The sequence below is a fragment of the Seriola dumerili genome, unplaced genomic scaffold (assembly GCF_002260705.1).
Source record: "Seriola dumerili isolate Sdu_G_001 unplaced genomic scaffold, Sdu_1.0 BDQW01000056.1, whole genome shotgun sequence".
In the NCBI taxonomy this organism is placed as follows: Eukaryota; Metazoa; Chordata; class Actinopteri; order Carangiformes; family Carangidae; genus Seriola; species Seriola dumerili.
Genome location: NW_019174311.1, coordinates 7,326,246 through 7,353,684, shown reverse-complemented (window position 1 = coordinate 7,353,684; position 27,439 = coordinate 7,326,246). Strand labels below are relative to the sequence as shown.

The 27,439-nt window shown below is 42.9% G+C and overlaps 1 protein-coding gene across 4 annotated transcripts in view; it reads left to right on the top strand.

Annotated features, from left to right (window-relative positions):
• LOC111218922 (neuron navigator 1-like) overlaps positions 1–27,412 on the top strand; it is a 40,364-nt gene extending 12,952 nt beyond the window's left edge. Inside the window, exons 2-27 of one of the 4 annotated variants that reach the window (XM_022741403.1) lie at positions 2,033–2,171; positions 6,360–6,663; positions 11,129–11,948; positions 12,077–12,598; positions 13,404–13,445; positions 14,566–14,714; positions 14,827–15,006; positions 15,114–15,193; positions 15,345–15,368; positions 15,584–15,661; positions 17,446–17,529; positions 18,469–18,577; positions 18,664–18,785; positions 20,132–20,316; positions 20,421–20,583; positions 20,698–20,896; positions 20,984–21,072; positions 21,186–21,284; positions 21,409–21,580; positions 22,231–22,496; positions 22,602–22,753; positions 22,847–22,918; positions 23,027–23,232; positions 23,355–23,473; positions 23,586–23,774; positions 24,678–27,412. In XM_022741403.1, the coding sequence (XP_022597124.1) occupies positions 2,033–2,171; positions 6,360–6,663; positions 11,129–11,948; positions 12,077–12,598; positions 13,404–13,445; positions 14,566–14,714; positions 14,827–15,006; positions 15,114–15,193; positions 15,345–15,368; positions 15,584–15,661; positions 17,446–17,529; positions 18,469–18,577; positions 18,664–18,785; positions 20,132–20,316; positions 20,421–20,583; positions 20,698–20,896; positions 20,984–21,072; positions 21,186–21,284; positions 21,409–21,580; positions 22,231–22,496; positions 22,602–22,753; positions 22,847–22,918; positions 23,027–23,232; positions 23,355–23,473; positions 23,586–23,774; positions 24,678–24,773 (4,660 nt within the window). In that variant the 3' untranslated portion in view covers positions 24,774–27,412. Of the gene's footprint in view, positions 1–2,032; positions 2,172–6,359; positions 6,664–11,128; positions 11,949–12,076; positions 12,599–13,403; positions 13,446–14,565; positions 14,715–14,826; positions 15,007–15,113; positions 15,194–15,344; positions 15,369–15,583; positions 15,662–17,442; positions 17,530–18,468; positions 18,578–18,663; positions 18,786–20,131; positions 20,317–20,420; positions 20,584–20,697; positions 20,897–20,983; positions 21,073–21,185; positions 21,285–21,408; positions 21,581–22,230; positions 22,497–22,601; positions 22,754–22,846; positions 22,919–23,026; positions 23,233–23,354; positions 23,474–23,585; positions 23,775–24,677 lie in introns of all 4 variants that reach the window. The other 3 variants (XM_022741401.1, XM_022741405.1, XM_022741404.1) reach the window with 3 other exon arrangements.
• The last annotated feature ends 27 nt before the right edge of the window (positions 27,413–27,439 follow it).

Genomic DNA, 27,439 nt, shown 5'->3' with positions numbered 1-27,439 from the left:
TTTTTTGTGCCTAAGATATCTGCAGACTAGACAGGGAGGGCTTTCCCCTTTCGCCCCTCTCCCCCTGATCCCCGCCGTCAGGTCCCCCAGGGTACAGTGTGACCCATACAGGCACCCAACCGGAAGGCCCACGCCGCTTACTCTCCTCTCCATCCTCGGTTGTGCCATAGTATACGTGACCTCATTAGGGCAAACCCCACCCTCTTAACTTGCTTTACAGTATAGTATCGTATCAGTCTAACCTATTGACCCCAATGAGAGGAAAAACCCAACCCCCTAATTTCCTAAACATGACCTATTTATTGTATACAAGCAAATGTGCACCAACGTATCCAATCACCTCACACGTGTGCCCCCCCCCCCTGCTTCGTCTCTCCTGTAAGTCATTGTGTTGAGCTGGATGGCAGATTTGTTCCAATTATTTTTTGAGGCTTATGTGACTTGATCTTTCACATTACTGTAGATATAGTGTTTGATTCTGAACGTCAGACAGGAAATGTTCAAACGCCAAACACAACAGATTTGTTAAAGGAACCCGATTTGTTAGGAGAACATTTTTCACTTAAAGTCATACAGGCCACACAGAGAAATCTATTGTTAAAGAAGCAAAACCAATGCAACAGACACATAAAAGCATTATGTACTGCTGCCACTGAGCACATGTGTTATGAAATAACAGGCACACCTCACCTTTGGTCAACTATTTCACCATCATCCAATAGTGTAATTTTGATTTAAGTAGGGTGTCTGTTGATGTTATTGTTTTGAATATACAGAGGTAACCACTGCAGAAGCTCCCCAACCTGTTTAAGTCAGGATTTTCAGAACAGATACTCTTGGGAGAAAAGACAAACAACAAAGCAGATGTGTGCACAGCAGACATACTTCATAGTCCTGGCACAGACTCCCCTCCTGCATGCACTCGTGGGCGCACGCATCAGTGTATATGTTCCTTTAGTGCTATTTTTGTGTGCTTGTGTGGGTTGAGATGATGTTGAGAGTGCTCCGAATTTCAGTTTGCCAACTTCTTGCAGTGTGAATGTTAGGTATATAGAGCAGGCAGCTTTCTAAATGAGGTCTATGTATGAATATTTAATCAAAAGACACGGAGCCAAGTGAGCCAATCGCTGATGTAACAGATCTGGTGGAGCTTGTTGTACTAAACAAACTTGACGAGATATCTGAGACAGATTGCTTTGTTTTCCAAGATATTCTTGGGTATGAGAGCATGTGGTGGTATGTGATGTTTCACCGATCCTTGTAGAGATTAGCGATCATTAGCTTCTGAATGCCGTTGGAGTTGGTAGGGGTTCAGTATCTTGATCAAAGACACTTTCATAAAGATGGATGCTTGATGGCATCGAGACTTAAACTCAGGTTGACCGGTTGAAGGAGACTCCCAACCACTGGCCACATTTGTGCGCCAAAAATAGGACATCTCTACCATCCGTCTGCGTTTAACCTAATTACTCTATGACAATAACAGTCTTGCATTCAACACAGAAGTTGTTTTAAGGCTGATGAAATTATACTTTTGATCTTTAATGATAGTGTATTTGTGTTGCATTTTTTTCCTACAAGTTGTGTGTGAATGTTGCTTAACACTATATACAGCAGTGTTGTTACAATCCTTTTTTATAGATGAACTGTCAATTTAGGTTGGTCGTATGCATTCCTTCATCTGTCAGAAACGAACTATTTCAAGCATCTATCCATTACTTTGACAATTACAGTTTGGACTGTTTATTCATTACTTTTAGATAATTGTTTGAACTGCGTGTCAATTATTTTCTTGCTATTTGGACCATATCCTTTATTTTAGCAAACTATTTTAACTGTTTATCTGTTGCTTTTAGCTGTTTTAATTATTTATTCTTTTCTTTTAGCTAACTATTTGAATGGTTCATCTATTACTCTTAGCTATTTGAACTGCATATTCGGCAGTGCCCCGTGAGGTACAAGTACCCCTGGTGAGGAATCTTTAACATGTGAATATTAACTGACACGTCTTCCTTGTCATTGTTTCTTTTAGTTGGGATGAGAGCAGTTCTATCAGCAGTGGTCTGAGTGACGGCTCAGACAACCTGAGCTCTGAGGAGTTCAACACGAGTCCCACTCTCAACTCCCTTCCCACCACTCCAATCGGCTCCCGCAGAAACTCAGCCATAGTGGTAAGTAAGGTACACGCAAGCATACACACAACATTCACAACACACAGCCGTCTGCACAGATTAATCAGCAGTATGTGTGTGTTGAATACAGTAGTATTAATTAAGCTTTTAATCCAGTGAGGTATTGATTAGGTGCTGAATGATGTGTCATACACTCTGGCAGTGCGCTGACGACACACACACACACACACACACACACACACACACACACACACACACACACACAGACAAATACACACAACAGGCAGTGGGACACTGGCATCAGAGACAAAGCCTGATTAAGTATTCTAAGCACACCTATAACATTTATCACATCTGCAGCGATCAGCATTCGCCGCAACACACACTGCATGGCGGACAGCTGCATTGTTCCACAAAGCTCCCTTCTGGTCAGTCAGGCTAATTTTGGAGATTTTACAGAAAAATGGTCTGAAAGCAATCAGCTAGCGGAACCATAGACCTATAATTGATAGTCGATGATCTAATTTAATCCATAAAAAATCAGGGAAAAACATTCAATAGCCCTAAAATCTCATACGTACGCCCCCTGATTCAGCTAGTTTAGAGAATGTACTTACGGCACACTTCGGTAGTATAATTAGCCTGACTGACAGGAGTTAGAAACAAGTGTCCTGAGTGATTATGTTTGTTCTCGCAATACACTGAAGTGCACTTCAAGTAATGCGGTATTAAAAAATCTGCTGTGGGAATGGGAGGATTTGGGACTCGTGACCTCAGTACATCTAAAATCCTGTCTGCAGCTCTGCTTGAGTGTCTTTAAGATCTCCATCTGTAGCTGTAGCTGGTTCCATACAGTGTGTGTGTGTGTGTTTCCCAGAGTGTCTGATTTAGGTCACACCTCCACAATGTGCTTTATGTTACTACTGTCATGGGATTTAAGAGGGAGAGAGACAGAGAGAGGCAGAGAGAGTTAGAGAGAGAGAGAGGGGAAATCAGTGTAACCATAGAAACCAAAGTGCAGGGATGCTGAGAGCGCAGGTCTTTGTCTTCTCTCATATATACTGAAGGACAGGTCTAGAATGTGGCCATCTGCACACAGACACACACACACACACACACACACACACACACACACACACACACACACACACACACAGAGACACACAACCACACACACACACACACCCATGCACACACACACACACACACACACACACACACACACACACACACACACACACACACACACAGGGACATACAACCACACACACACACACGGCCATCTGCAGTCCCACATCCAGGCCAGCGAGCTGGAAGAACCAGGGCGCCTCCCTCCACGCCTTGTTGCAGGAGTCATAGCAACCATTGCCCCCCTATGGCATCATTACCATGGCAACCAACCATCACATCATCATGCACCCAACATCGTCTAATACACATGGCTCCCTGTTCTCTCACCGTTGTCAGCTGATGTTTTTCTTTATCGGTTTCTCTTTGTCTTTGTTTCCTTAAGCCATTTCTTTGTTTCTATTTTCTCCTCTGTATTACTTGTTTTTTTGTTGTTGTTTTTTTTTTTTTTGCTCCTGTTGATTTTAATTTCCTCAAAAAGCAACTCTCCTCTCCCACATACTGTATGTTATACTCAACAGGGATATGAGGTTAAATGAGAGAGGGGTAATGAGCAAAGGGGGCACGAAGAAGACATGTTGGAGAGAGGGAAAGAGAGAATCAAAGCCAGAAAGTGGTGTATGTAGGTGGTACAAAAACCTGGATTTCCTCATTTCAATATGGAGGTGGATCAAGTACTTAAGTTAATACACCTTGTTTTCCCAGTAGCTTTGTGTGTGTGCATGTGTCTGCCTATCTGTCTCACTGTCTGTCCGTTTTGTGTTGTTATCCATGTTTTGTCACGGCTATCTGGCCAGATGTGTATCTCATCCCCCTACTCTGTTTCAATAATCAGGGAATGTGTGTGAGGAAATGACAATGTTTTATCAACAAGGTCTGGTCAGACAGGACACACACACACACACACACACACACACACACTCACTCACACATACCTCCTCCTCATGTGATGTGAACCTGCCCATGGGGTCTATTGGTTTTAATAAAAAAGGAATTCAGCATATGAGTCTTCATGAGAACCGTTGGGTGAAATGTCCTGAACTGGCACACACATGCACACACACACACACACACACACAGACATACACATTCACACACCTCCTGATACATTGTGTAACTGTCGGTCCCCTACAGGGGGAAGTATAATCTGCTTCTGTGAAAACTAGCGATATCCGTCCTGGTGTAGTCTCCCATAAACAGTCACACACACACTTATACAGGCATTTTGTACTGGATGTATTCACCACATACACACACAGAAGACCTTGACTCAGTAATGGCCTCATTTTCACATTTCCTTTAGTTTGACATTCTTTTTTATTGTATTATTTTTAGGCTGGTGTTTTGTATTTTCTCTGTCAGTCTTTGTGTCTGATATAATATTTGTGTGGTAGTGTGGTGTGTGTACATTACATACTGTATGTGTGTATTTGTTGCGCAGTCCCCCTGCTGTCTCTGCCCACTTCTTTTGAAGTGTTCAAACAGAGCATACAATAGGATTTAGACTGCGGAGAAGAGACATCGGTGACTGAGTTTTTTGGGTTGACAGGGTCAAACATGTTTTTCTGCTCAATGGACATCAAGATGAGGCAGAGTCTGAGTCCAAACACCCCTCATCGAATTTTCAAACTGTGACCCATGATGAGCACTTGAGTACAGAATTGAAGGGATACACAATGTCTTTGCATAAATGATCCAGTGACTTGTTCCATTGGAGCATTCATCTCGTTTCCCCAGCTAACTCTGCACTGTATCACTCAGAGTGTAACTAGATTTTAAGTAATAAAAAGGTGTAGTGTTAAGTGTGATTAGTATAGTACAAATACAATTCAATACAGTACAATTCTTAAAGTCGGAGTCAAGTTGGATTTATTGTGTATTTTATAATAATTTTATTAGTGGCACAGAAAAAGTTGGAGTTTTGATGTCCACCGAACCGAAAGAGGACTGAACTCTTCACCTAACCATGTTCACTGAGGGAAATAGAGAATCATGTGGTTAAAATGTCCAAATGTAGTTGGGCAAAAAAATCTCAAACTCAGATAATCCCATTCTCCTAAAGATTATGTTGGCAGCAAGTAAAAAATGTCATTATAAAATACTGGCTTCAGAAGAACTGTCCTACTGCTGCACTCTTCATCAATATTGTCAAACATCTGCATCTTCTGGAACAGATGACTTACTCCACACGACTCCAAAAAACGACTGGGAGAAAAACAGTGGGAAAAATGGTGTGTTTATTTAGCCAAGGAGACAGATCGTGTATTGTATGTAACTTAATAACTCTTTTGAAATTATTATATATTTATCATCCCATGACCTCATATTTGGTGTTCCCCTTTTTTTCCTGTCTGTTATGTTTGTCCCCTGCCTGTTGTTCTTATGACATGAAAAATGTTCATAAATAAAAACAATCCAAACTCCAGGTCCACTTATTAGCTTTTCCTGGAGCTTTTGACAGTGTCACATCAACAGATGGAGGTTGTTCAGGGGGCAGATTTGTTGACACAATGATTTCATGTTATTGTGGTTATGATTTCATCCATAGCGCATCTACAAATGTAGATTAAGGCTATACTAGCTAACCTGTGCCTATCACTCAAGTTTTCCTGTGGCTACTTTACAAAAGAAATAAAAAGGTAGTCATGTAGTAGTCAAAAACCTCAGTGTGACAGGTGCTGAATACAAAGGTCACTCACTTTAAAACAATACATCACTAATAAACCAGTCACCAGTCTTTCCACTGTGTGGAAGAGTCACCCCCCACAATAAAAGCCATATGCAGTTTTTATGTGAATCTGGAAAAGCTTATTTTCTCTCTCACTGTCTCATTCTTAAGAAGCCACGGTCCCATGATGCTTCTGCTCACTTTTGTTTTTCAAGTCTTAATTTAAGGCTTTTTTAAAGATTTACTTAAGTGGGTTGCCTTAGATTTAGCTGGGCAGGGAAAAGCATACCTGTAAAGCACACAAGCTACCAGAGACACACAAATAAATATATTGTCTCCATGTTCTTTAAGTCAGATCTCATGCACTCACTTCTTAAAGCATTTTCTCAACGCAGAGTCTCTGAACCTGTATCCGTCTTTTCTCTCTGTAGATGCGCACGGATGCAGAGAAGAGATCTCTGGTGGAGAGCGGTCTGTCCTGGGACTCTGATGATACCAAACCCAGCCGCAAGAGCCAGGGCGGCAGCATCTACGACACAGGAAGTCTCAAGTCTGAATCAGCCAATAAATGGAAAAAGACAAGGCCGCCGGGGGAGGGGCTGGAAGGAGGGAAGGGCGAACTTAAGAAACCTCAAACCCTGGGTCAAGGAAATGTGTTGAAGAAAGGAAGAAACCCACCTGTGGGAGTCACATCCCCGATCACCCACACCTCTCAGAGTGGGTTGAAAGTAGCAGGTAAGTGGAGAAACACACACACACACACACACACACACACACACACACATAATGAGGTGTAATATATATAGCTACAGTTGAAATGGTTTCATAACCTGAGCAGACTGACACATTTCTCCGGCTGTCCTTTAATATTCCCTTCTTCCTGGCAGTCCCACACCCACACACAGTCACAGACACACACACTGTCTTTGTCCCACACATTCATCCACAGCTGCAGCCCACCCTCTGGGCCTTTAGAAAGTGGTGCCATGTATCAAACGCCCATCACCACCCACTCCCTTCCTGCCAGCCAACCACACACACACACACACGCTGACCAACAGTGTTTTTTTTTCTTCCTATTGGGCCAGCCTTTCCTATCCAAGCTTTATTTTTGTGTCGGACAGAGAGAATTTATAGAACTAAGATAAAGGCCTTGTACCCAAAACAACTGGACCAGAGACTCTGTGTGTGTGTGTGTGTGTGTGTGTGTGTGTGTGTGTGTGTGTGTGTGTGTGTGTGTGTGTGTGTGTGTGTGTGTGGACAGGGTCTGATATTGTGCCAGCCTTAAAGAGTGTCACCCTTCACACACTCTGACACACACAGAGCACAATAGTGAGGATTGTGCAGCTGCCTTTTAAGCTCACCATCTGTGTGCTGTTTACGTAAGCACACCCACACACCCACACACTCACACACACACACGTATAGACAACCAAAACAACAGGATATTAGTTGTGCTGTTGTGTGCCAGTCATCATGGGCAGAGTCTGTGTAAATAGTCCTCTTTCTGTGGAACTGTCCTGTGTTTGCATTGCCAGCTGTTGAAATGACAGATATGCCAAACAAAAGTGTTGACCCAGCCTGTGATCTATGAGCCAGACTGTTATTGTTACTGATGTCAACGGTATTAATCTGCTATCAAGGCTACTCAGTCCACCACCAAGTTTCAGGCTCTAATCAATCAGATGATGAGGTCAATTGAAAGCAGACTGGAAAAGGTTGAATGTGGAGGAGCTCATGAATTTAACCAAATGAGGGGTAGACATCCTTAGACAGTTAGAGAGGTCTTTATTGCTCATGCTTGAGTTCAGTTCATTGCTGAGGTTTGGCAGGATGGTGCGCATTTCCAAGAATAGACAAGCGCTGTGTCACATTTCCATACTATGTGGAATTAAGTGTTCAGACCCCTTCATTTTTTCATGTTTTGTCATGTTAAAGTAACAAAAGATTAATTTAATTATTTTTTATTTTTATTATTTTCTACAAAATAAAATAGAAAAAAAATCATCAATATATCCTCAGTATCCCATAATGACAAAAAATTTTTTGCAAATTCATCAAAAGGTTAAAAGTAAAATACAGACCCTCTGCTATGACACTTGAAATTTATTCTTGAACAACAGATGTTTCTACACCTTGACTGGAGTCTGACCGTGGTCAATGCAGCTGATTGGACATGATTTGGAAAAGCACCCACCTGTCTATATAATCTCACTGCTGACAATGCATATCAGAGCAGGACCAAGCCATGAGGTGGAAGGAACGTCCTGCAGAGCTCAGAAATTGGACTCTGTCGAGACACCGATCTGGGAAAGGATACAAAAAGAAAATCAAGAGCACAGTGGCCTCCATAATTCTTAAATGGAGGAAGTGTGGAACAACTAGGACTCTACCTAAAGCTGGTCGCCCAGCCAAACTGAGTTGTCATGGGAGAGATCCTGAGTGGAGATGGGAGAAACTTCCAAAGGACAACCAAGAATTGAGGCCAAACTGTTCAATCTTTGTTTCGTGAGGCCAGAGAATCTTGTTTCTCACAGTCTGAGTCCTTCGGGTGCTTATTTTTCCAAACTTTCATTGAGACTTCTGTCTGGCCACTCTGACATAAAGCCCAGATCGTTTAAGCGCTGCAGTGATGGTTATTCGTTTCTCCCATCTCCACACAGGGTCTCTGGAGCTCAGCCGGAGTGACCATCAGGTTCATGGTCACCTCTCTTACCAAGGCCCCTCTCCCCTGATTAGTCAGTCGCTGATTTTGGCATAAGGCTGCAAAATAACAAAATTGAAGGGGTCTGAACACTATTTTCATCATTGTTTAATCTGTTGATTATTTTTACAGTTCTTCTGTTAATCATTTAAAATATCTAAATCAAAAATAGAGAAAAAAAAAACTCTTCACAAGTTCCAAAAGCACAAGGTGACCTTGTCAAACAGCTTGACAGCTAAACGATTACTTAATTATACAATTGTTATTGTTTTGCACACTTTAACACTTTGCCTCAAACTCTTAAACTTATTAGAGGTCAAATTGACTTAATATATGTTATATATTTTATATACTTAATATAGTAAATTTACCACTGCTTCTGCTCTTTACCGTATACATACAGCATCTCTTGCATGTCAGTCTGTCCTGTAAGAGCAAGCCCTCCCCTCTTGCTCCTCAAACATCAAGGGTCCAACGACAGAGGCTGCTGTGTGTTGTTCACATTGTAAAGCCCTCTGAGACAACAATAAAACTGAAATTGACTAGACTTGACTTCTGCCAGTTAAACTTAACAAGGAGAAGTTCACATGTTTTTCCAAAGAATTAATACTTTCTTTTGTGTTTTCTGAATGTCCATGGAGCCTTTAAACCACCGTCCACTGTGTGTGTTAATTTTTTCCAGCTGCGTGCATCGCCTCTATGTCTCTTGTGCATTGCATTATGGGACTATAGTGTCCAAATTCAAACTGATTTAGTAAGCATTATGACTGCACCACTGCTAGGATTTGTATGTAGTTTGGAATTGGGACACAGGGCAGGTGTTCATCATTCTGTCGGCACTGAGCAAATGACATATGACGGTCATTTGTCTCCATCTTGGTTTTCTGTCACATGGGGTCAGACTGACACACATCTGCAAATACATTCAGCCAGCTTTCTGCAACAAACGTTTACAAACCTCCCCTGTACATACAAATCGACACTGATACTGTATCTCAACAACCACACACGTTGAGGGTGTGACGGTTGATGGGACTGGGAGACGATGTCAACAGAATCGAGGCATCTAGAAATGAGACGGCTTGTGTTTCTATATCCATGTGTGCAGTATTAATCTTCATTCCAAATTTTCCTCTTTCCACTGCGCCCATCTCTCCCACAGTCGCCTTAAATAGAAGAAGACTGAGGGAAGAAGAATTCAAATGAGCCGTTTTCCTTTAAGAGATGGCAGTGATGGACATTTTATGCAAAGGATTTCTCTGTCTGCCACGACGTCTGAATTTCACCAGCGTGTTCAGCTCTCCATCTCCTCAGACACGCAGGCCTCTTGCGTCGAGACATGCAGTGATTCACAGTCTCTTCTACACACGCCACCGTGTCAAACTGGGAGCTCCACTGTCTCCACAGCCGGTGTCAGTAAATCAGGCTTCATATATGTCAGAATACATATAATATGCCCTGCGCCTGGGTTCTGTCAGTGTGTGTCACTGCCAACAGTGTGTGTTTCTGCAGCCCAGTGTTCTTGGAAGGGGCAACGTTGCGGTTACACGATGGATTGAGTTTATGACTTGACATGTAAACCCAATTTTCACATTTACAAAAGAACTCCAAGCGTAATGCGTTGTCAGTGTCACATTCCTATATGATCTGATCACTGAGAACTGTGAGTGTGTGTGTGGTATATATGTCTGCCCTTTTGTGTGTGTATGTGTCTTTTGCGGGTTTATAAATACCCTTAAGTGACTCCAGATGTCCCCAGGCAGCACGCCGGTGGGTCTCATTCAACAGCAGTTCTTTGACTCTGTTAATGTCTTGTATATAAACCTCCCATAACAACTCCCATTAGATACAAATTAAGAGCGTGGGTAGTGTGGACTCGCACTTGTGTGGGTGGTACTTACAGTGCACATGTGTCTAATAGTCTGTTTTTTCTCATAATAACTTCCAAACAAGTCCAATTAATTTGCCAAGAGGGAAATGTACGTAAGTGTACAAAATCACCCCTGTTCCACCAAGTTATCTTTCACTCCGCCCTCTTTCCCCAAAGAGTCTTCAAGAGTGGAGAAATCCAGCTACACTGGGTGTTTCATGCAGTTTTGTGCCCACAGACACGCTTCATGAACGTGAACACCACTTTTCCACAGCCATGTTGCACATGTTAATCTCAGCACTCCACAGCTGTGACACACAGACGTGTACTTACTGGAAAGTCGGAGAAAACTATTTTAGTTCATTGGGATGGAAAAGAGGAGTAACTGCGTGATAACAGTGTGTGTGTGAGGGTGAAGCTGGCTGTGAGTCTGGTCTACACACGGTCTCTCTGCTCAGACAAGGATATGCTGTTATCAGCTGACAGACAGACCTTGTAGGTGTTGAGATAAGATATCATGTCCTAATATGGCTTGGTTAGTCTCTCTCACCACGAGAGGCTGTTCAGGAATTAGTCAGTTCATGCTACTCACCAGTGATGTTTTTTTTCCTCCTCTACCTCTCTAGGTACAGTAAAGTCAGATGGGAAGCCCATGGATAAGTCTCGGTTAGCAGTGAAGACTTCAGGTCTTCAGCGCTCCTCTTCTGATGCTGGTAAAGACCACCGGAATGGCACCAGTGGTGGTGAACAACGTAAACCTCCATCCGGCCTGGTCAGGCCCTCAACGGGTGGAAACTTTGGCTTCAAGAAACCCACCACAGCTACCAGTAATGGGACAAACAATGCCAGTATGCACACTGTGATGAGCACAGGTGGCAGTGCCATACCCAGCGGCTCTGCCACTGTGGGGAAGATTCCCAAAACATCGGGTATTCCTGTCAAACCAGGTGCTGGTGGTGGTGGTGGTGGAGGACGTAAGACAAGTCTGGATGTTTCAAGCAGCGACCAGAGTGGTTTTCTGTCGCCTAATGCCAGGACGTCTCTCCAGTACCGCTCTCTGCCTCGTCCTGCCAAGACAAGCACCCTGACTCTAACCCGGCCGAGCTCAGCTCGCCCAGTGAGCACTACCATGGACACAGGCTCTGGACTGATCAAACCCTCCACTACAGCACCCCAGGGCTCGAGGCTCAAAGAACCCGCCTCAGGGCTTAACTCTGGAACAGGGTTGAGTAAGGCAGGGGGTCGTGGCATCCCAAGTCCCAGTCCTGTCAATCAAACAGACAGAGAGAAAGAGAAAGAGAGAGCCAAAGCCAAAGCTGTTGTGTCTGACTCTGAGTGTGGAGGCGCGTCTCTGAAGGGCAGTCCTGCTCAGACCCCCTCAGAGAACGGAGGGAAGCTCCAGGGTCTAAGACCTCCAAGCACTCTGCCCTCACCCAACACACACAGGTACCAAAGTTTATATACTACAGTCGAAAATATACATGCAGTAATTTGTCAACCAATTCCATCACATTAGCATACAAAATGAATTCTGAATATGCATTTGCTTCAACATTGTCTTGTATTGTGTTCAGATTATCTGGGGTACGCAGCCTGGTGAAGCCTCCATCCATGGCCCAGCTTGATAAGCTGAACTCCAACAGCCTGGAGGTTGGGGTACAGGACTCCCTGCCTCCAAAGATTCCCCCCTACTCTAAGCTGCAGGACCTGGCTAGCTCAGCAGGCAGTTCCTCTGGCTCCTGCCTGACCCCCAGCCCTGCCCCATTACTCAACGTGAACTCTTCGGCCTGCTTCTCAAGCTCTGGGATAGGGTTGGGGCCCCGGCAGGTCTCTTCACTCGGAGTTGAAGGGAGCGGAGGAAGCACCTCTCCCCTGCTCTACCCTCGTCTGTCTGGGCTGCATCGGAGCATGGAGTCGTTGCCCCTCCAAATGAGTCTGGCTCCAGAGCCCCAGGAGAGGGAGAAGGTTAGAGAGCGGGAGAGTTTGGTGAGAGGCTACACCACCATAGAGTCCAGAGACAAAGAAAGACAGGAAGACAGAGGCCCTCCTGCCAGCTGGAGCTCTGGAAGTAAAGTCACGCTGACTCTCACAGACAGGTGAGTTAAATTATCTTTAGCCATGCGTATATTTTAAACCCAATCAGAAAGCAGACATTTTTTTTTTCATCCATATTCCATTACTACTGCCATGTAGCTCCATCTACTGGTTAGCTGAGGAACTACACCAGCATCATTCATTGTTCATGGGAGGCACTTTTTTCTTCACTACAATCACACATTCTGCTCCTGTTAAGAGTGGGCAGGTGAAAAGGTGATCTGTTTGGCATTTAACGACAAAATGCTCTGCATACAGAAAAAGGAGTATTTTTACTACAACTGCATTTATGAAGAGCAAGAAAGAACCCTCATTTACACCTACAAAGATGAGATAGGAATAAAAATGAAGACATAGATTGGTAGAGATGGTTTTATATCATTACCAGCATATATCAGAATATATTTATGAATAATATTTTAGAGGTAGGCGTCTGTGTGTGACAGAATGTGCAATAAGAGATGTTAATTGTTTCCCAAATTCTAGAAACATAACTAGTTACATAACTATTTGTCGTAATAGAAAGGCTTACTTACATTATGAACTCAAACAACAAGTTAAGGCAACCACTTGGATGCTCACCCATCCATACGTACACACACTCACACACTGAGGGTTCACCAGGCTGTTATTACTACAGGCCTATTATCAGTGTTGTACCGGCCCCACTGACTGAAGTCATAATTACTGGCTGACACCAGCTGTCTGCCAGTCTTACTGTGCCTCTTTGTGCCTGCTGCCTGTTCTTGAGAGTTTAATAACTCCCTGCACCAGTGGTTAAATAATGACATTGTTTAATCTCCACAGTTCTCAGAGAGACAGAAACACACTGCCAAAGAAAGGTTTAAGGTAAGTTAAACCTTTAACACACACACACACACACGTACTACAGCTCCACGCGTCATACACCAGACCATCAGGCTGGGATTGTTTGACGCCATTTGGGCACAGTCTTTTAATTGCACACATACAGAGATCCCATTGATAAGATCTGTTCTGAATGACAGACTGTGTTAATCCTGCCCTCAGGGCAATTAGACATCATTCCTTTCACTTGTATTCCAAAACCCTGCCTTAGTCCCCTCAAAATTGTATCTCATTTGTGTCATACTCGCAGCATTTTGTGTGTCTTTCCACGCTGATACTGGTGCTGTGTATATAAAGCAGAATTTCACTGGACATCTTCTGAGTAATGTAAAGTTTATGCGGTGTAGAGCCATGCAAAGATCTTCCCTGGGACTGAGTATAAAATTATTATTATTGTTTATGTTTATTCTGTACAATAATATAATCTCATATTGAGATATCATTGTTCACATTAGGGCTGTAGCTGATGATTATTTTCCCTATTAGTCATTCTGCTAGTTATTTCCTCAATTAATCATTTATCATTTGAAATAAGTTTCAGACAATAGTGAAATGATTATAATTTCCCAGAGACCAAGGTGACATGTTCAGATTTCATGCTTCGTCTGACCAACAGTTAAAACCTAAAGATATTCATGTTACTATCAAGTAAAATTGATGACAGCAGTAAAGCCTCACATGCTGGAACAACAAAAACAACTAAAACAGACTGGATTGATTATCAAAATTGAAGATTTATTTTCTGTCGATTGACGTATCGATCAGTTGACTAATTGTTGCAGACATAGTTCACAATTAACACTCTAAACGTATAAATAGTTGATTTTTTTTTACAAAACTAGACAATTTCCCAGAGGTTGTATGTGAAGGCTTTACTGCATATGACTGAAAAAGAAATTGTATGCGCTTGACGGATTTTTCAGAACTCTTCTTTCTTTTGACTTTAAACACGATGTTGCCAAATGTCCACAGAGTTTGCATAGCATTGTACATGGATTTTAATGTATAACAACAAGTCTACAATGAGCGACAGTTTCTTTATTTGCCATTAGTACACAAACTTTTACCACAACATGACTGACTTTGTCCTCTGTCTGTGTAGTTTCAGCGGTGCCTCCCAGGTTGAGGAGGAAGGGAAGGAGAAAGGAGAGAGGAGACACTCTCACACTATTCTCAGTATGACCGATTCGCTCACTCTTCCACTGATGTCCTCACCCACCTCCCTGCCCCGCACCTCTAAAACCAGTCTGGGTATGTATACATCTGAGCATAGACACACACTCTAATATATATACTGAGTTGAAAAGTGCTACTCTAATTACGGATTGGTATAATTTCATGTATCACATCGTTTTCTTACTAGTACCCAGCCCTGTCGGCGGTCCTCCAAGGATGACTCGATCCAACAGCATCCCAACACACGATGCCTCCATGGAGCTGTACGGGGCGTCTCCACTGGGCAGCACTCTGTCGCTGGCCGAGCGTCCCCGCAGCATGGGAATGGTTCGCTCCGGATCCTTCAGGGACAAAGAGCCAGATGAAGGTGAGTCCTTTGAATGATTTTGATATCTGTTATGTATTGTTCTGTTAGGTGTTGTTGGGCAACTCTCTAATTGGTTTATTTTGTTGCTCTTGATTTTTCATTTTCAGTCCATGGGTCTGTACTCTCCCTGGCATCCAACGCCTCGTCGAGCTACTCCTCGGTGAGTGTGGGCGGCATGCAGACTCAGGTAGATACTTTGAACACTTTGAACAGTAAATACTAAAAACAAGACTTTCTCCCTTGGAAACATCTCCTCTCTTCTCCTCTCCTCTCCTCTCCTCTCCTCTCCCTCTGTGTCTTATCTAACATCTTGACTTTTATTCCCCCTGCTTCCAAAGGCTGAGGAAAGGATTCAGGGAGAGGTAAGTGTTTTCTTTCCTGCAGTCTCTCCTCCTCTGTTTCATCACTTTCTTTCCTTTCATCCATCCCTCTCATCCCTGTGCTCTGTGGTCGAACAAGTCTTGTTATTCATTTCACGAGCACCATCCACTCTAGTCACTCATGTAATGTCAGCCGTTGTCAGCTTTAATGACCTTGGGTCTTTTGTAATACAGCATTCTCTTGTTTCTCCTCACAGCAAATCCGCAAGCTGAGGAGAGAGCTGGAGTCGTCCCAGGAGAAGGTGTCTAACCTGACCACACAGCTGACAGCAAACGTATGTAGTGTTTGTGTGCTAACCTCATTAACATGACATGACCACTTGCATAAAGTGCTTTAATAACATATTTTTCTTAGTGAGTTTCTCGAGATTTCAGATGAAATTCAGATGTATTCATTTAATTTAATGTCTTCAAGTATTCTTAAAGATATAACACTTTATTTCCAAGTGCAATTCAACTCTTACATTTTCCATTGTGCACATCTTCCTAGCAATGAAAATACCTACCTTACCACCATTGGCAGCTTTGAAATTTCATTTTTTTCAATGTAAAACACTGAACAAAACAAAAGACAGCCAGAGACTGCCAACCACATACTATAGGCAAGAATGTCTGAAAATAGCAAATTCAGCTTAGATAAGTAAAAAATGATCTGATAAGGAAGCGGAAAAACGCAGCTCCATGCAACCAGACACTACTCTGTTTGAGTGACATTGTCATGTTATCTTTTAAGCTACAATATGCAACCTTTTACCTTGAGGCAACTGAAGAATTATTAGTAGCCCCTCCCTCTGATTTTACACCCCAATACTTGTCACTCATCTTGATGAACTGTCCACCTCGACCGCATGAGCCCTGAGGCTGAAGTAACTGATACTCACGCAGACACCATCAGTGTTGAACAAGGGATGGCAGGCAAAGAAGGATCAATGTCAGGGTGCCGTTAGCTTTGTTGTTCTTTTGTTTCTTACTGCTCCTTTCATTTGCCTTTTTTTTCCCCATGATTAGAAGAATTTTAGTTAAGCTGTTTTAATGTAAAAACAACAATTGCATAGTACATTGAACCTCTTTCAGATTAGGTTAGAATACCAGTTTATTGCAGCTGTGGTTTTTTTTTTTTTTTTGCCAGTCAGTGGGTTCAGGCCTCAATCCTTTGCCTTTCACTATTTTATCCATTCATCCAAACCTCTTGCTGCCATTCTTCTCACACAAGTCAAGGAATCTACCCCTCATATAAAATAGCATAAAGACACACGGAGAGAGATTTATTATCCAAGCTGTGGTATGTCAGTCATAGATCATTTCTGTGCAGTCTCAGCACATTTCTTATCCGTGCGGGGCCTGAATAATGCTAACCTCCTCCTGAACCTCTCCCCAAGCCACTTAGCTTAGCCACACACACACACACACACACACACACACACAGGTGCCTCGCCCTTTCTTTCCACTCTGAAAGGTTGTTTCTGAATGACCACCCTGTCAGCGTTTTCATTGGTCCAAGTGCGTGAATACAACAAAGGCATTATGCAGTACAAATCAATCAAGTGTGTGTGTGTGTGTGTGTGTGTGTTTTCCCCTGGGATGGTTTTTTCCATATTGTTTGACCTTATTAGGCAAAACATGCACACATCACAGTATAATTAAATTAATGACTGGGCTGTATCCATTATTTTAACGTATTAATACGTTCTAAAAAGAGAATGGAAAGTCATTTTCTTTTCCTCCTCTGAGCTAAAGTGGATGTGTGTGAGAGAGAGATTAGAGAGGAGGAGAATTTTCCCCAGGAGACATCCTTTTCAGCCTTTGTGTGTTATTCAGCTTTTTAACACCCTGTGTACAAGGAATGAAAGTCAAAGCAGATGTAAAATGTGTTCCTGAATAGGTGTGAAGTTCTAGCCAGTCTCCATGTGCTTTCTGATGTTCTTTCAGAATCAATAATGATAAAAAAAAAAGTATCAGTACATTTATATCCTGCTAGTTTCCTGTTACAAATATACATATATAAAGGGTCTGCTTGTGTTTTTAATCTTGAACTTATGCCTTTTCTTTTTCCAAGCAGGCAAATCTGGTGGCTGCATTTGAGCAAAGTTTGGCATTGATGACAACACGACTTCAGAGTCTGTCAATAAGCCATGAGCAGAAGGTAACACCACACAACACAGCTGCACTTTCAAATACACACAAAACTGAATTATAGCTGCATTCCACCATTTGTGCACAACGTGTGAGCAGTGAGCTAAGGGGAAGCAGCGTTTGTGCAAACATGGAGCGAGGTGACTTTGATCACAGCTTGCAGCGAGGAGCTAAATGTAGGTGAGAGGCCGAGGCTGCAGTTACACAGGGAGGGTTTATGTGAGAAAAGGACAGCGGATCAATGAAAAAGCAAAAAAAAACCTTCACTGTTGGGCTGAAGAATGAGCTCAAAGTGCAAAACATCTGCACGTGGACTCACAGCAAACATCACATTCCTGCATTCTTCTGCCTTTGTATCGGTTTTGGTGCGAATAAACTGATCGGTGCCTGAGGCGATGTTCAGTGTGTATTTGTGTGAGTTAGTGAGTGAGTGAGTGAGTGAGTGAGTGTGTATGTGTGTGTGCATTTGTGTGCGTGTGTATGTGTGTGTGTGTGTGTGTGTGTGTGTGTGTGTGTGTGTGTGTAGAAGTGAGGAGTCTCTCTCAGTGCTTCATGCTTTGCTGCTCCCACTGAAAGCCCCGTCTAGACCGCTCCAGAAAGTCTTTGTTGTCCGTGCCAGCGCACTGACCTGTGCAGCTCAGCCTGGAGCACGGGCTCTTTAACCTTGAGGAGATGGGCCCGGTGGCTCCATTTATAGTGGAGTGGGATCGACTTTAGTGCACAATAAGCGGCACAGAGAGGCTCAGCTGTTCTGGACTCTTTGTCCTTTTGAACTGTTAACATCGTGACGGAGGTCAAGCCCATGACCTCGTACTGCGGGTTTGAGTTGCAGTGCTTGACTAAAGCATCAGGCAGTAGCGCGCCCTAAAAAATGATGAAACTTTTAAACCAGTCTGTGTCTTTAAAATCTAAATTCAGTCAGTCATTTATTAATTTAATGTTTGTGCAGGATTCAGAGCTGCTGGAGCTGCGGGAGACCATCGAGTCCCTGAAGGCCAGGAATGAAGAGGCCCAGGCTGTCATACATGGAGCTTTAAACACCCCAGATAACATGAAAGGTTTGGAGATTTACCAGCTGATGCTGTTTCTTCCGCCTCTCTGCACATCTGCCAGTGTTTTGATGTTGACTATTCTTGTTTTCCAGACCTGCGAATTCGACGTCAGAACTCATGTGAGAGCATCTCGAGTCTTAACAGCCTGACAAGTATGTCGAGCATTGGCAGCTTGAAGGACCAAGATGCCAAGAAGAAGAAGAAAAAGAGCTGGGTAAGGATGAATGCACTCTGCTTGTGATGCAGTGTTTTACTCTCACAGCCTGGTGTGTGTCTGTGTTCAGTCTGTTCTCCTTCATGATAATGACAAAGCAGCATGGAAAATAAAGTATGACCAGTCTTTTCCTCCTCTGTGTTGTGTTATTTTGCTGTTTTAGGTCTTTGAGGTGAGTGCTGTCATTGTGTCCCTATAAAGCCTCAATAAGTTTCTGTTATAAAGCATGATGGGCAATCTAAAACTTCAACATAATATTCAAGTACCCTCCATCTCTGCTGATTCACTGCCTAGGCTACTGATTGGCTGCCTGTTCTGTCATTATTCAGATTGAATGTATGGCTGTAATTCAGTTAAGAGTGGCAATCAGTAGACACGATCTTCCACTAAAGGTGGTTTTTCGGTTTTCAGTTATTTTTTCTCTCATTTACACCATTTATTTATTGTGTATTATATCCTTCAGTTGAAAATATGTGCAGGCAGTATCTGGACCAACATCCAGCTTGACCACTTAACCCTTACTCACCCAGGTTCTAATGACTGTATATAAAGATGGACAACACATCTCCTCCCACTGTATAGAAATGAGGCCAAAATATCCCAGATACGGCCACTGCCATCTTGTGCTGGTGACGTCATTTGGAGCCATATTCTCGGCCATTGGAGCCACAGAATTGATCGACCCAAAACATGACGATATACTCCTGTTTTATAGCATCAGCGTGATAAGGACACCTAAAACAGGATTTATGACCTATACTGCAGCCAGCCATCCGGGGGCCAATTGTGATGTTTTGGCTTCACTATTGGGGAACCGTCATGTCGTCCATCTTTATATACAGTCATTGCTGGGTACTAAATCTGCAAAAACATATACTGACAGTAGCTGTGGCCTGTTTTCAGATAATGACTGAAAGGAATAGTTTGTCATTTTGGAAATTAATTTTCTTGTTTAAAGTTGATATCACTCAGATATTGGTCCATTAGATATTAAGGTACCATCAGCAGATGGTTAGCTTAGCTTAGCATAGCCACTGGAAACGTGGGATAAAGGTATCCTGGCTCTCTCCAAAGGTAACAAAATCTGCACCAATGAAGCTCATTACATTTTTGTTTGTTTAATCCACACAAAAATCAGGTTGCGGTTTGCGGGGAGTTACATGCTGTTAAAAAAAAAAAAAAAAAAAAAGACAAACTATTCCTGTATGTTTAGCATGTGTCAAATTAACAATCCTAACACATCCTCTTTGAAATAAATCACACATCACAATCAACCACTGAATATAAACTCAAAAGTCTGTCTGTCTGTCTCTCCCTCCTTCACCCTGGCCCCTCTCTCTATGTAGCTGCGGAGCTCCTTCAACAAGGCATTTAGCATTAAGAAAGGTTCCAAAACCTACTCGGACATCGAGGAAATCGCCACGCCGGATTCCTCAGCTCCCAATTCCCCAAAGATGCCTCATGAGGGGGGAGAAGGAGGGGAGAACGAGCTCTCATCCCTCAAAACCTCAGCTTCTGCCACCTCCTCTGTGTAAGTATCTAAACACTTTACTCGAGCTCTCAGCTCAGCAGTAAAAGAGCAAGTTTAGTCTTCACGGGTGTCTGGTCCTGATGTGCGCATCCTGTCTCCTCCAGCATCATGGAGACTACAGAAGAGGGGGACAATGAGGAAACGGCGGTATCAGATCTACGCTCAGAACTCTGGGTGAAAGAGAGGGAACTGACAGACATCCGACTGGAGGCCTTAAACTCCGCTCACCAGCTGGAGCAGCTCAGAGAAGCCATGAACAACATGCAGGTTTGTTTTGCCTTTATGTGCATGTTCAGTATTAGTATATATCCGAAATATATGTAGGAACGATATTGTATTTGAGTGGAAATATAACTAAAGTTTACTGGCCCATGTTTTTAGTCAACGGTGGAGAATTTGAAGGCAGAGAATGACCATCTGAAAACAGGAAGTCAGCTCAATCTCCCAGGTTCTGGTCCCACCTCCTCCACCTCCCAGCCTTCAGGCCTGGCCTCTCTCTTGGGGCCCTCGCTGAGGCAGCCGATGAGCATGTCCCTCACCAAGTCCTTCAGCCTCAGTCTGAATGACTGTAAAGATCCAGGTAAGAGACAAACAGAACCTTCTCCGATATGTGATATGTATGAAGAAGTTATATGTCATTCATCCCCTGTTTCCTCCTCTCTTGCAGACGTGTCTCCAGTTGAAATGCTAAGTGTATCCTCCCAGCGGGATGAGGTGTCTGCACGAGTACTGGTCCGGATTGGAGATCAACCAGAGGTAAACACTGAACACCATCAGCTACAATAACTAATAACTAACTAAAGTCATTGGCTTTAAATTGAACCGTTTGGAAACTGTGAACTCTTTCTTTCCCCCCTCTGTGTCTGTAGGACAGTAAACAGCAGCAGGAGTATTACTTGGGCTCAGTGCCCGTCAATGCAAGGACTGACTGGGCCTGTCTCGACTCTCTCATAGCTAAGATCTTCAAAGTAAGTCTGTAATCATCCTCTTTCACTGTGAAGACATTTGTAACAAATAGTTTAGCTGTGATTTGATAGATCAAAAATCACATTTTACCTTTGGTAATTTGATTTCTTTTTCTCTTTTGTTCAGGACTATCTAACTCAAGTGGACCCGACAGCCAGCCTGGGTCTGTCCTGTGATTCGCTGCATACGTACCAGCTGACCCAAGGAGGGCAGAGGGTGATAGGAGGGGACAAACCTCAAGCCTCACCGTATCGTTGTCTCAGCAGTGGTTCAGCTCGAATATTTGTCACCTTGAAAGGTTAGTGAGTGTCCATATTGTCTAATTGGCAAATATTGTCAAACATTTTGATTTGGTTTATTTAAAAGCTTCTAAGCAGCCACTTGTTTCAATCACTTTGCTATTACAAATCAACAATCATCATGTTTTTGTGAACATTTGGTGAACTTCTCCTGGTAATGCAGGGGCATGCAGGTGTGATTTAAGATCATCTGACATCCTGAAGAGTCAGCTGTTGAAATAAGTGAAAAGAAAATGGAACACAGAAGACATTGTGAAAATGATTCCCAGGATTTGTTCATGTCTTGCATTAAAAAAGTTTCCTGTTTGGGAACCTCTTTTTCAAAACGGTCCCTGCTCATCACTGGATTTTCTTGTGGTGGAAACTCGACTTTGACTTTTTGATGTTAATTTTGATGTATTATGTACCTCAAGCACATTTCAAGTTGGGTATAAGCTGGGCTATTGGCCCAGATGGTAGGAAATCAAATTTAAAAACATAAAGGATCCTTTGGACAAGGTGATTGTAAAATATATACAGAATCTGCATAAAACCATCTACATGATGTTTCATCTATACATTGTGTCCTGCTTTACACATTTTAAAGCATTCAAAAAAAAAACCTTGCTCCCCCCCGCTCCCTCTCCTGTGTCTTTCTGCCTCTCTCTAGGTCTTAGAGAAAAATGTGTTGACTCACTGGTGTTTGAGACTCTGATTCCTAAGCCCATGATGCTGCACTACATCAGCCTGCTGCTGAAGCACAGGCGTCTGGTTCTGTCTGGGCCCAGTGGGACAGGAAAGACTTACCTAGCTCAGCGTCTGGCCCACTACCTCCTGCAGCGCAGCCGCACCGACTCTTCCGAGGCCGACCACGAGACCTGTCTCCTGGGTCGCAGCGCCGCTGTCACCTTCAACATGCACCGTCAGTCGCAGAAGGTAGCACATGGCGATTATTTTGAAGTCCTTTTTTATCATAAACAGTTCTTAATACTGATTGATACACACTGTAAATGATACATTCACCTTTCTTTGTTGTCACAGGATTTGCAGTTGTATCTGTCCAACCTGGCGAATCAGATTGACAGAGAGAGTGGAGGAGAGATGCCACTGGTCGTTATCATAGATGACATCAGTGATTCTGCAGCCATCACAGAGCTTGTTAACGGAGCGCTCACCTGCAAGTATCACAAATGGTGAGTCAATTCAAACAATTACAGTATTTCACATAAGAGTTCAAATAAGATTTGGCTCATGAAAGTACATCATTTCCTCTGTTGATGTTTCAGTCCATACATCATTGGCACGACTAATCAGCCAGTGAAGATGTCATCCAACCACGGACTGCACCTCAGCTTCAGGTGGGCACCAAGCCAGAAAGTGTTTACAATGCCTCCTCTGACTTTGAAACATTATTTAATACAAAAATGAAGCTAACAAAAAGTGACATTTCTTGCATATGTTCACAGGATGGTGATGTTCTCCAACAACGTGGAACCAGCAAATGGGTTCCTGCTGAGGTACCTGCACCGTAAAGCTGTGGAGGCCTACCAGGAGGAGGAGAAGGACTCCACATGCCACCAAGCTCTCCTCCGCGTACTCGACTGGGTCCCTCAACTCTGGTACCACCTCCACGCGTTTCTGGAGAAACACAGCACTTCAGACTTCCTTATAGGTGAGATACAGAGGACGCAGGGTCAGTAAAGGTAGACAACAGGGAACAGGAGGGATAGCTGGATCTGTAACAGTGAGAAATAACTCAGGAAAGCAGTTAAAAGGAATTTCTTCCTCCCCCAGGTCCCTGCTTCTTCCTGTCCTGCCCAGTATCAGTGGCAGAGTTCAGGCAGTGGTTTATTGACCTGTGGAACCACTCCATCATACCGTACCTCCAAGAGGGAGCCAAAGACGGCATCAAGGTGAGCACAGACACAGACATCCTGCAGAGTGCAACATTAATGGTGACAACAAGAAGTCACCTCCTTCACTCTTGACATGTTGTTTCACATATGTTTCAATCTGTTCCCTCAGGTCCACGGGCAGAAGGCAGTATGGGAGGATCCAGTGGAGTGGGTGAGAGGCACCCTCCCTTGGCCCAATGCACAGCAAGACCAGTCCAGACTCTTTCACCTACCTCCCCCCAGCATAGGTGCAGCCAGTGAGGAGAAGAAGCCCCCCAAAGATACACCTCCACCCAGCACACTGGAGTCAGACCCGCTGGTGAGTTTCTCTTGAGATGGGTGACAAGTTAAGGGCCGAGAAAATTCACTGAGAAATAATTCTGATAATAGACTAAGAGGATTATAGGCACTGAGCAGTCAAACTGTGTTATTATTTACTAAAAGACTGCACCACAGGTTAAATGAAAGAAGAACAGAACCACACAAACAGTGTGTATTTTAAAGTGTTCCTGTTCAGTGGGAAAAAAAAAAAACAGCAAGAGGGAACTGAAACTGACAGACATAACAGCTGTTAACTGTAGACTGACCACTGCAGCTGAGGAAATTATGTCTGACCTTTTATTAAAAGGCTGGTGTAAAATGTGCAGCACTGTTTTTTATCAGATACACACACACACAGGATGAGAGACTATAGCCTAAAAACAGTGAGCGAAAGAAAAACACTTTCCCACAGTGACCGATATATATATATGTTCCTCTTGAGCTTTAATGGTTCACATCAGCTCCAGATCAGGGTGAAATAAAAGAAGCAGCCAGTAATGTTTTACCAGAAAATGTCCCACATTGATTTGTCAATTTGACAATCTGGTATTTTCTCACATACAGCCTTTTCTTGTGAGACGAATACACGCTTGCAGTTCCAAAAGTGTCTTCTCTTAAACCAGTATTTAAAGTTCCCTTTGGACTCTGGAAAATAATAATTGGCAGTTGTCGCTATTTTCTGACATTTCATAAGCCAAAAGATTATCTCAATTATCATAGAAACATTTGGCATGTTAATGGATAACAGAATGAATCATTAGTTGTCATAACACTTAAGTTTACTCTAGTGAAATGCATTTCAAGAAATATGTCATCCATGCCAAGCCAAATCTAACCCTGGAAGACAAAACATGTCTGTTAATCCGCAGTTTGACTCACTCTGCCTCTCTGTCTCCACCAGATGGCCATGCTGCTGAAGCTGCAGGAGTCGGCCAACTACATCGAGTCTCCAGAGCGGGACGGCAGTCTGGATCCCAGTCTGCAGGCTACACTCTGAGGATAACATCTGACTGTCAGTCGAGCTATGGAACTATGGACTCTTTATTACGGCTGACACAGCGAATGCAGTCCCAATGAGACTTTAAAGACTCGATAATGAACTTAACTGTGTGCTCAGTGAGCAGTTACAAAGCTAAATGTAAAGGATCTAGAGAGAGAGAGAGTGAATATGGACGAAGGGTTTGCTCTGCCCTGGTATTACGACATTGGAAAGACAATTCAACTGCTTTCATAGGAAGCTGTGATGATCATGTCAGGGAAAGATATTGATTTGTCTCTTCTCTGCCCCCAGTTTGTCCCAGATAGGTTATTGTTGAATCTGCAAGTGCATGGTAACCGGAATAGTATGATGCAAAATATTACCTATAATCCTACTGATCAAGACCCATTTGTTCCCTTTTCTTTTGTTTGTGTTTGACTACCACAACTTTCACTACAACTATTGGTGCTTACTGGTTTTTCTTAGAAGGCACGTGCTTCATTTCCGAATGAAATTCACCTCAGAAGTAAAAGAGTCTGATTTCCCCAAAAGTCAGAGCATCACTCAACAACAGCCAAAAAAATGCACTTTATTTTCTACACGTGGTAATTGGATTTAAGGCGGCTGTGTCAGTGACTGTGCATCAAATGGGGGGGTCGGACTATCGGTTTGGCCAAATCATTAGCAGTTCATTAAAAATTCCTCTAGATGGCAGCATCCAGTAACTCCTGCCTCAGTGCCCTCCTGGTGTGCTTTTTGTCTTATCAAAGGTGCTCGGTAAAATATAACACACACTCAGTAACACAACAACAAAAATTGCCTTGAATGTTTTTTTTCTTTTCTTTTCGGTGCAGCCGTTGAGTCATTCGTGGAGCAAGTGTCACACCTGTGAAGGTGTAGGAGTAACATGCATGGGTGAATGATGAATTGAAAAATGAATCAGTTTCAGGGTCAGTCTGTGCAGTAAAATGTCATCGTCAGTTGACTCAGTAGCCAGTGGTTTACTCCAGTAAATACACTGATCCTAACCACAGACATTGACCCCAGACTCAACATAGTGTATTGTAAACACACAAGAGAAAACTCAAAAACTGCTTGTTTATCTAGTCTGCCAAAACGGCCTACCATTTCTGGCTATGCTTGCTTCTATCCTGTATTTAGATATCAGTTTTAAAACACAAACTTCTCTTGTGATTGCTGAAGATACAGCTTTGAAAATCTTGATTTTGTAGGTTTTTATACTGAGTCATCTTCACTGAGCATCTGCATACAATTATCACCTAGTATATATATATATGCATCCAACATGCCGTTATCAGCAAGAGCAGACAGCGTAAATGAGTACTTCCATCGTCACTGTTTCATTTCTCATTCATAATCTTACTGGAGGAAGAGGGTGAACATGAGTGAAAAAATCTGCCATCGAGCGATAAGAAAATGTACAAAAACCATTTCCTTCCTCATTGCATTTGCTCTCTGTATCTTTTCACGAGAGTTTTGAATAGTATGAATTGGTTGAATCTCAATTTAAAGTGGCTTCCTCTCATTGCTTTCCTTCATTCTTTTGCACATAATATATGATAGAAAGTATTAGATTACAACGAGTATTTATTGCTCACATCCTGACTGTTCATATGAAGGAAATCAGCAAAAAAAAAAAAAAAAAAAAAAGGTGTGTTAAAGGAGGAAGCTGTAGGTAGTAGAGATACACTTAAACCTCTTAGCTCTGTGCCCCTTGACCCTGAAGTACCTCAGACTGCCATATTCTGTCCAGATGTTCCTCTACTTTTCAAGCAGCCGAGTGCTGGTGGAAAGTAGAGACATGATGCCTAAGTCTTATCTGTGCCTGAAACACAATTTGGCCTAAAGCTGCTTTCGAGCTGCTTTAATCTACCACACGGAGGCCTCGATTCACTTCCTCTCACCTACTCTGATGTCACTTAAATGTCGTCACCTTGATGCCCCCGCATTTGGGTGGAGAGTGGGTTATTGATTTGGGCCTATTGCTGGTAGTTAAGGTAACGTGTGTGTCAGTTAACTCTGCAGTAGATGAGAATGTGTATCATGAGTGTGTGTGATTTGACACCATCTACATAAACTTCAAGTGTGAAAGACTGGACATCTTTGAGACAGTTGCCTGCGAGTGGGAAGCAGCATAAGAACAGATATTAGCCTGGAGATGTAATGTCGATGCATGTATCCCTTGTGTGCTCCCAAAGTTTTGCTTCATTGGACCTACCACACTTAAACCTTATCACGGGAGGGATTTTTAATAACTGGATATCTTCCTTTTTTGCATTGTTTTTAAGGGCAGACATTTGTTGTTTTGTTTTTTTTCTTATGCAAATATTTGTAAAGGTTTCTTTCTCTTTTGTACATGACATCACTATTGTAAACACTGTAAATAGTCAGTGCATCTGCGACAACAATCACTAAAAAAAAAAAAGAAAAAGTAGAGGTCTAAGAGAAGGCATGGCTCCTGTATGCAGAAAACGGGCGTTCTCAGTGGTTTTATTGTCTTCCTCCAATAGGAAGGAGCACTTGGCTTAAAAGGGGACCTAATAATGGTTGTATGGCATGTCTCTATAACCACATCAAATCCCATATGTCTAACATTGAGCAATGGACACAATAAAATCATGCCATTCTTCACATCACTACCTGTCTTGGTTGTGTGCGTTCGT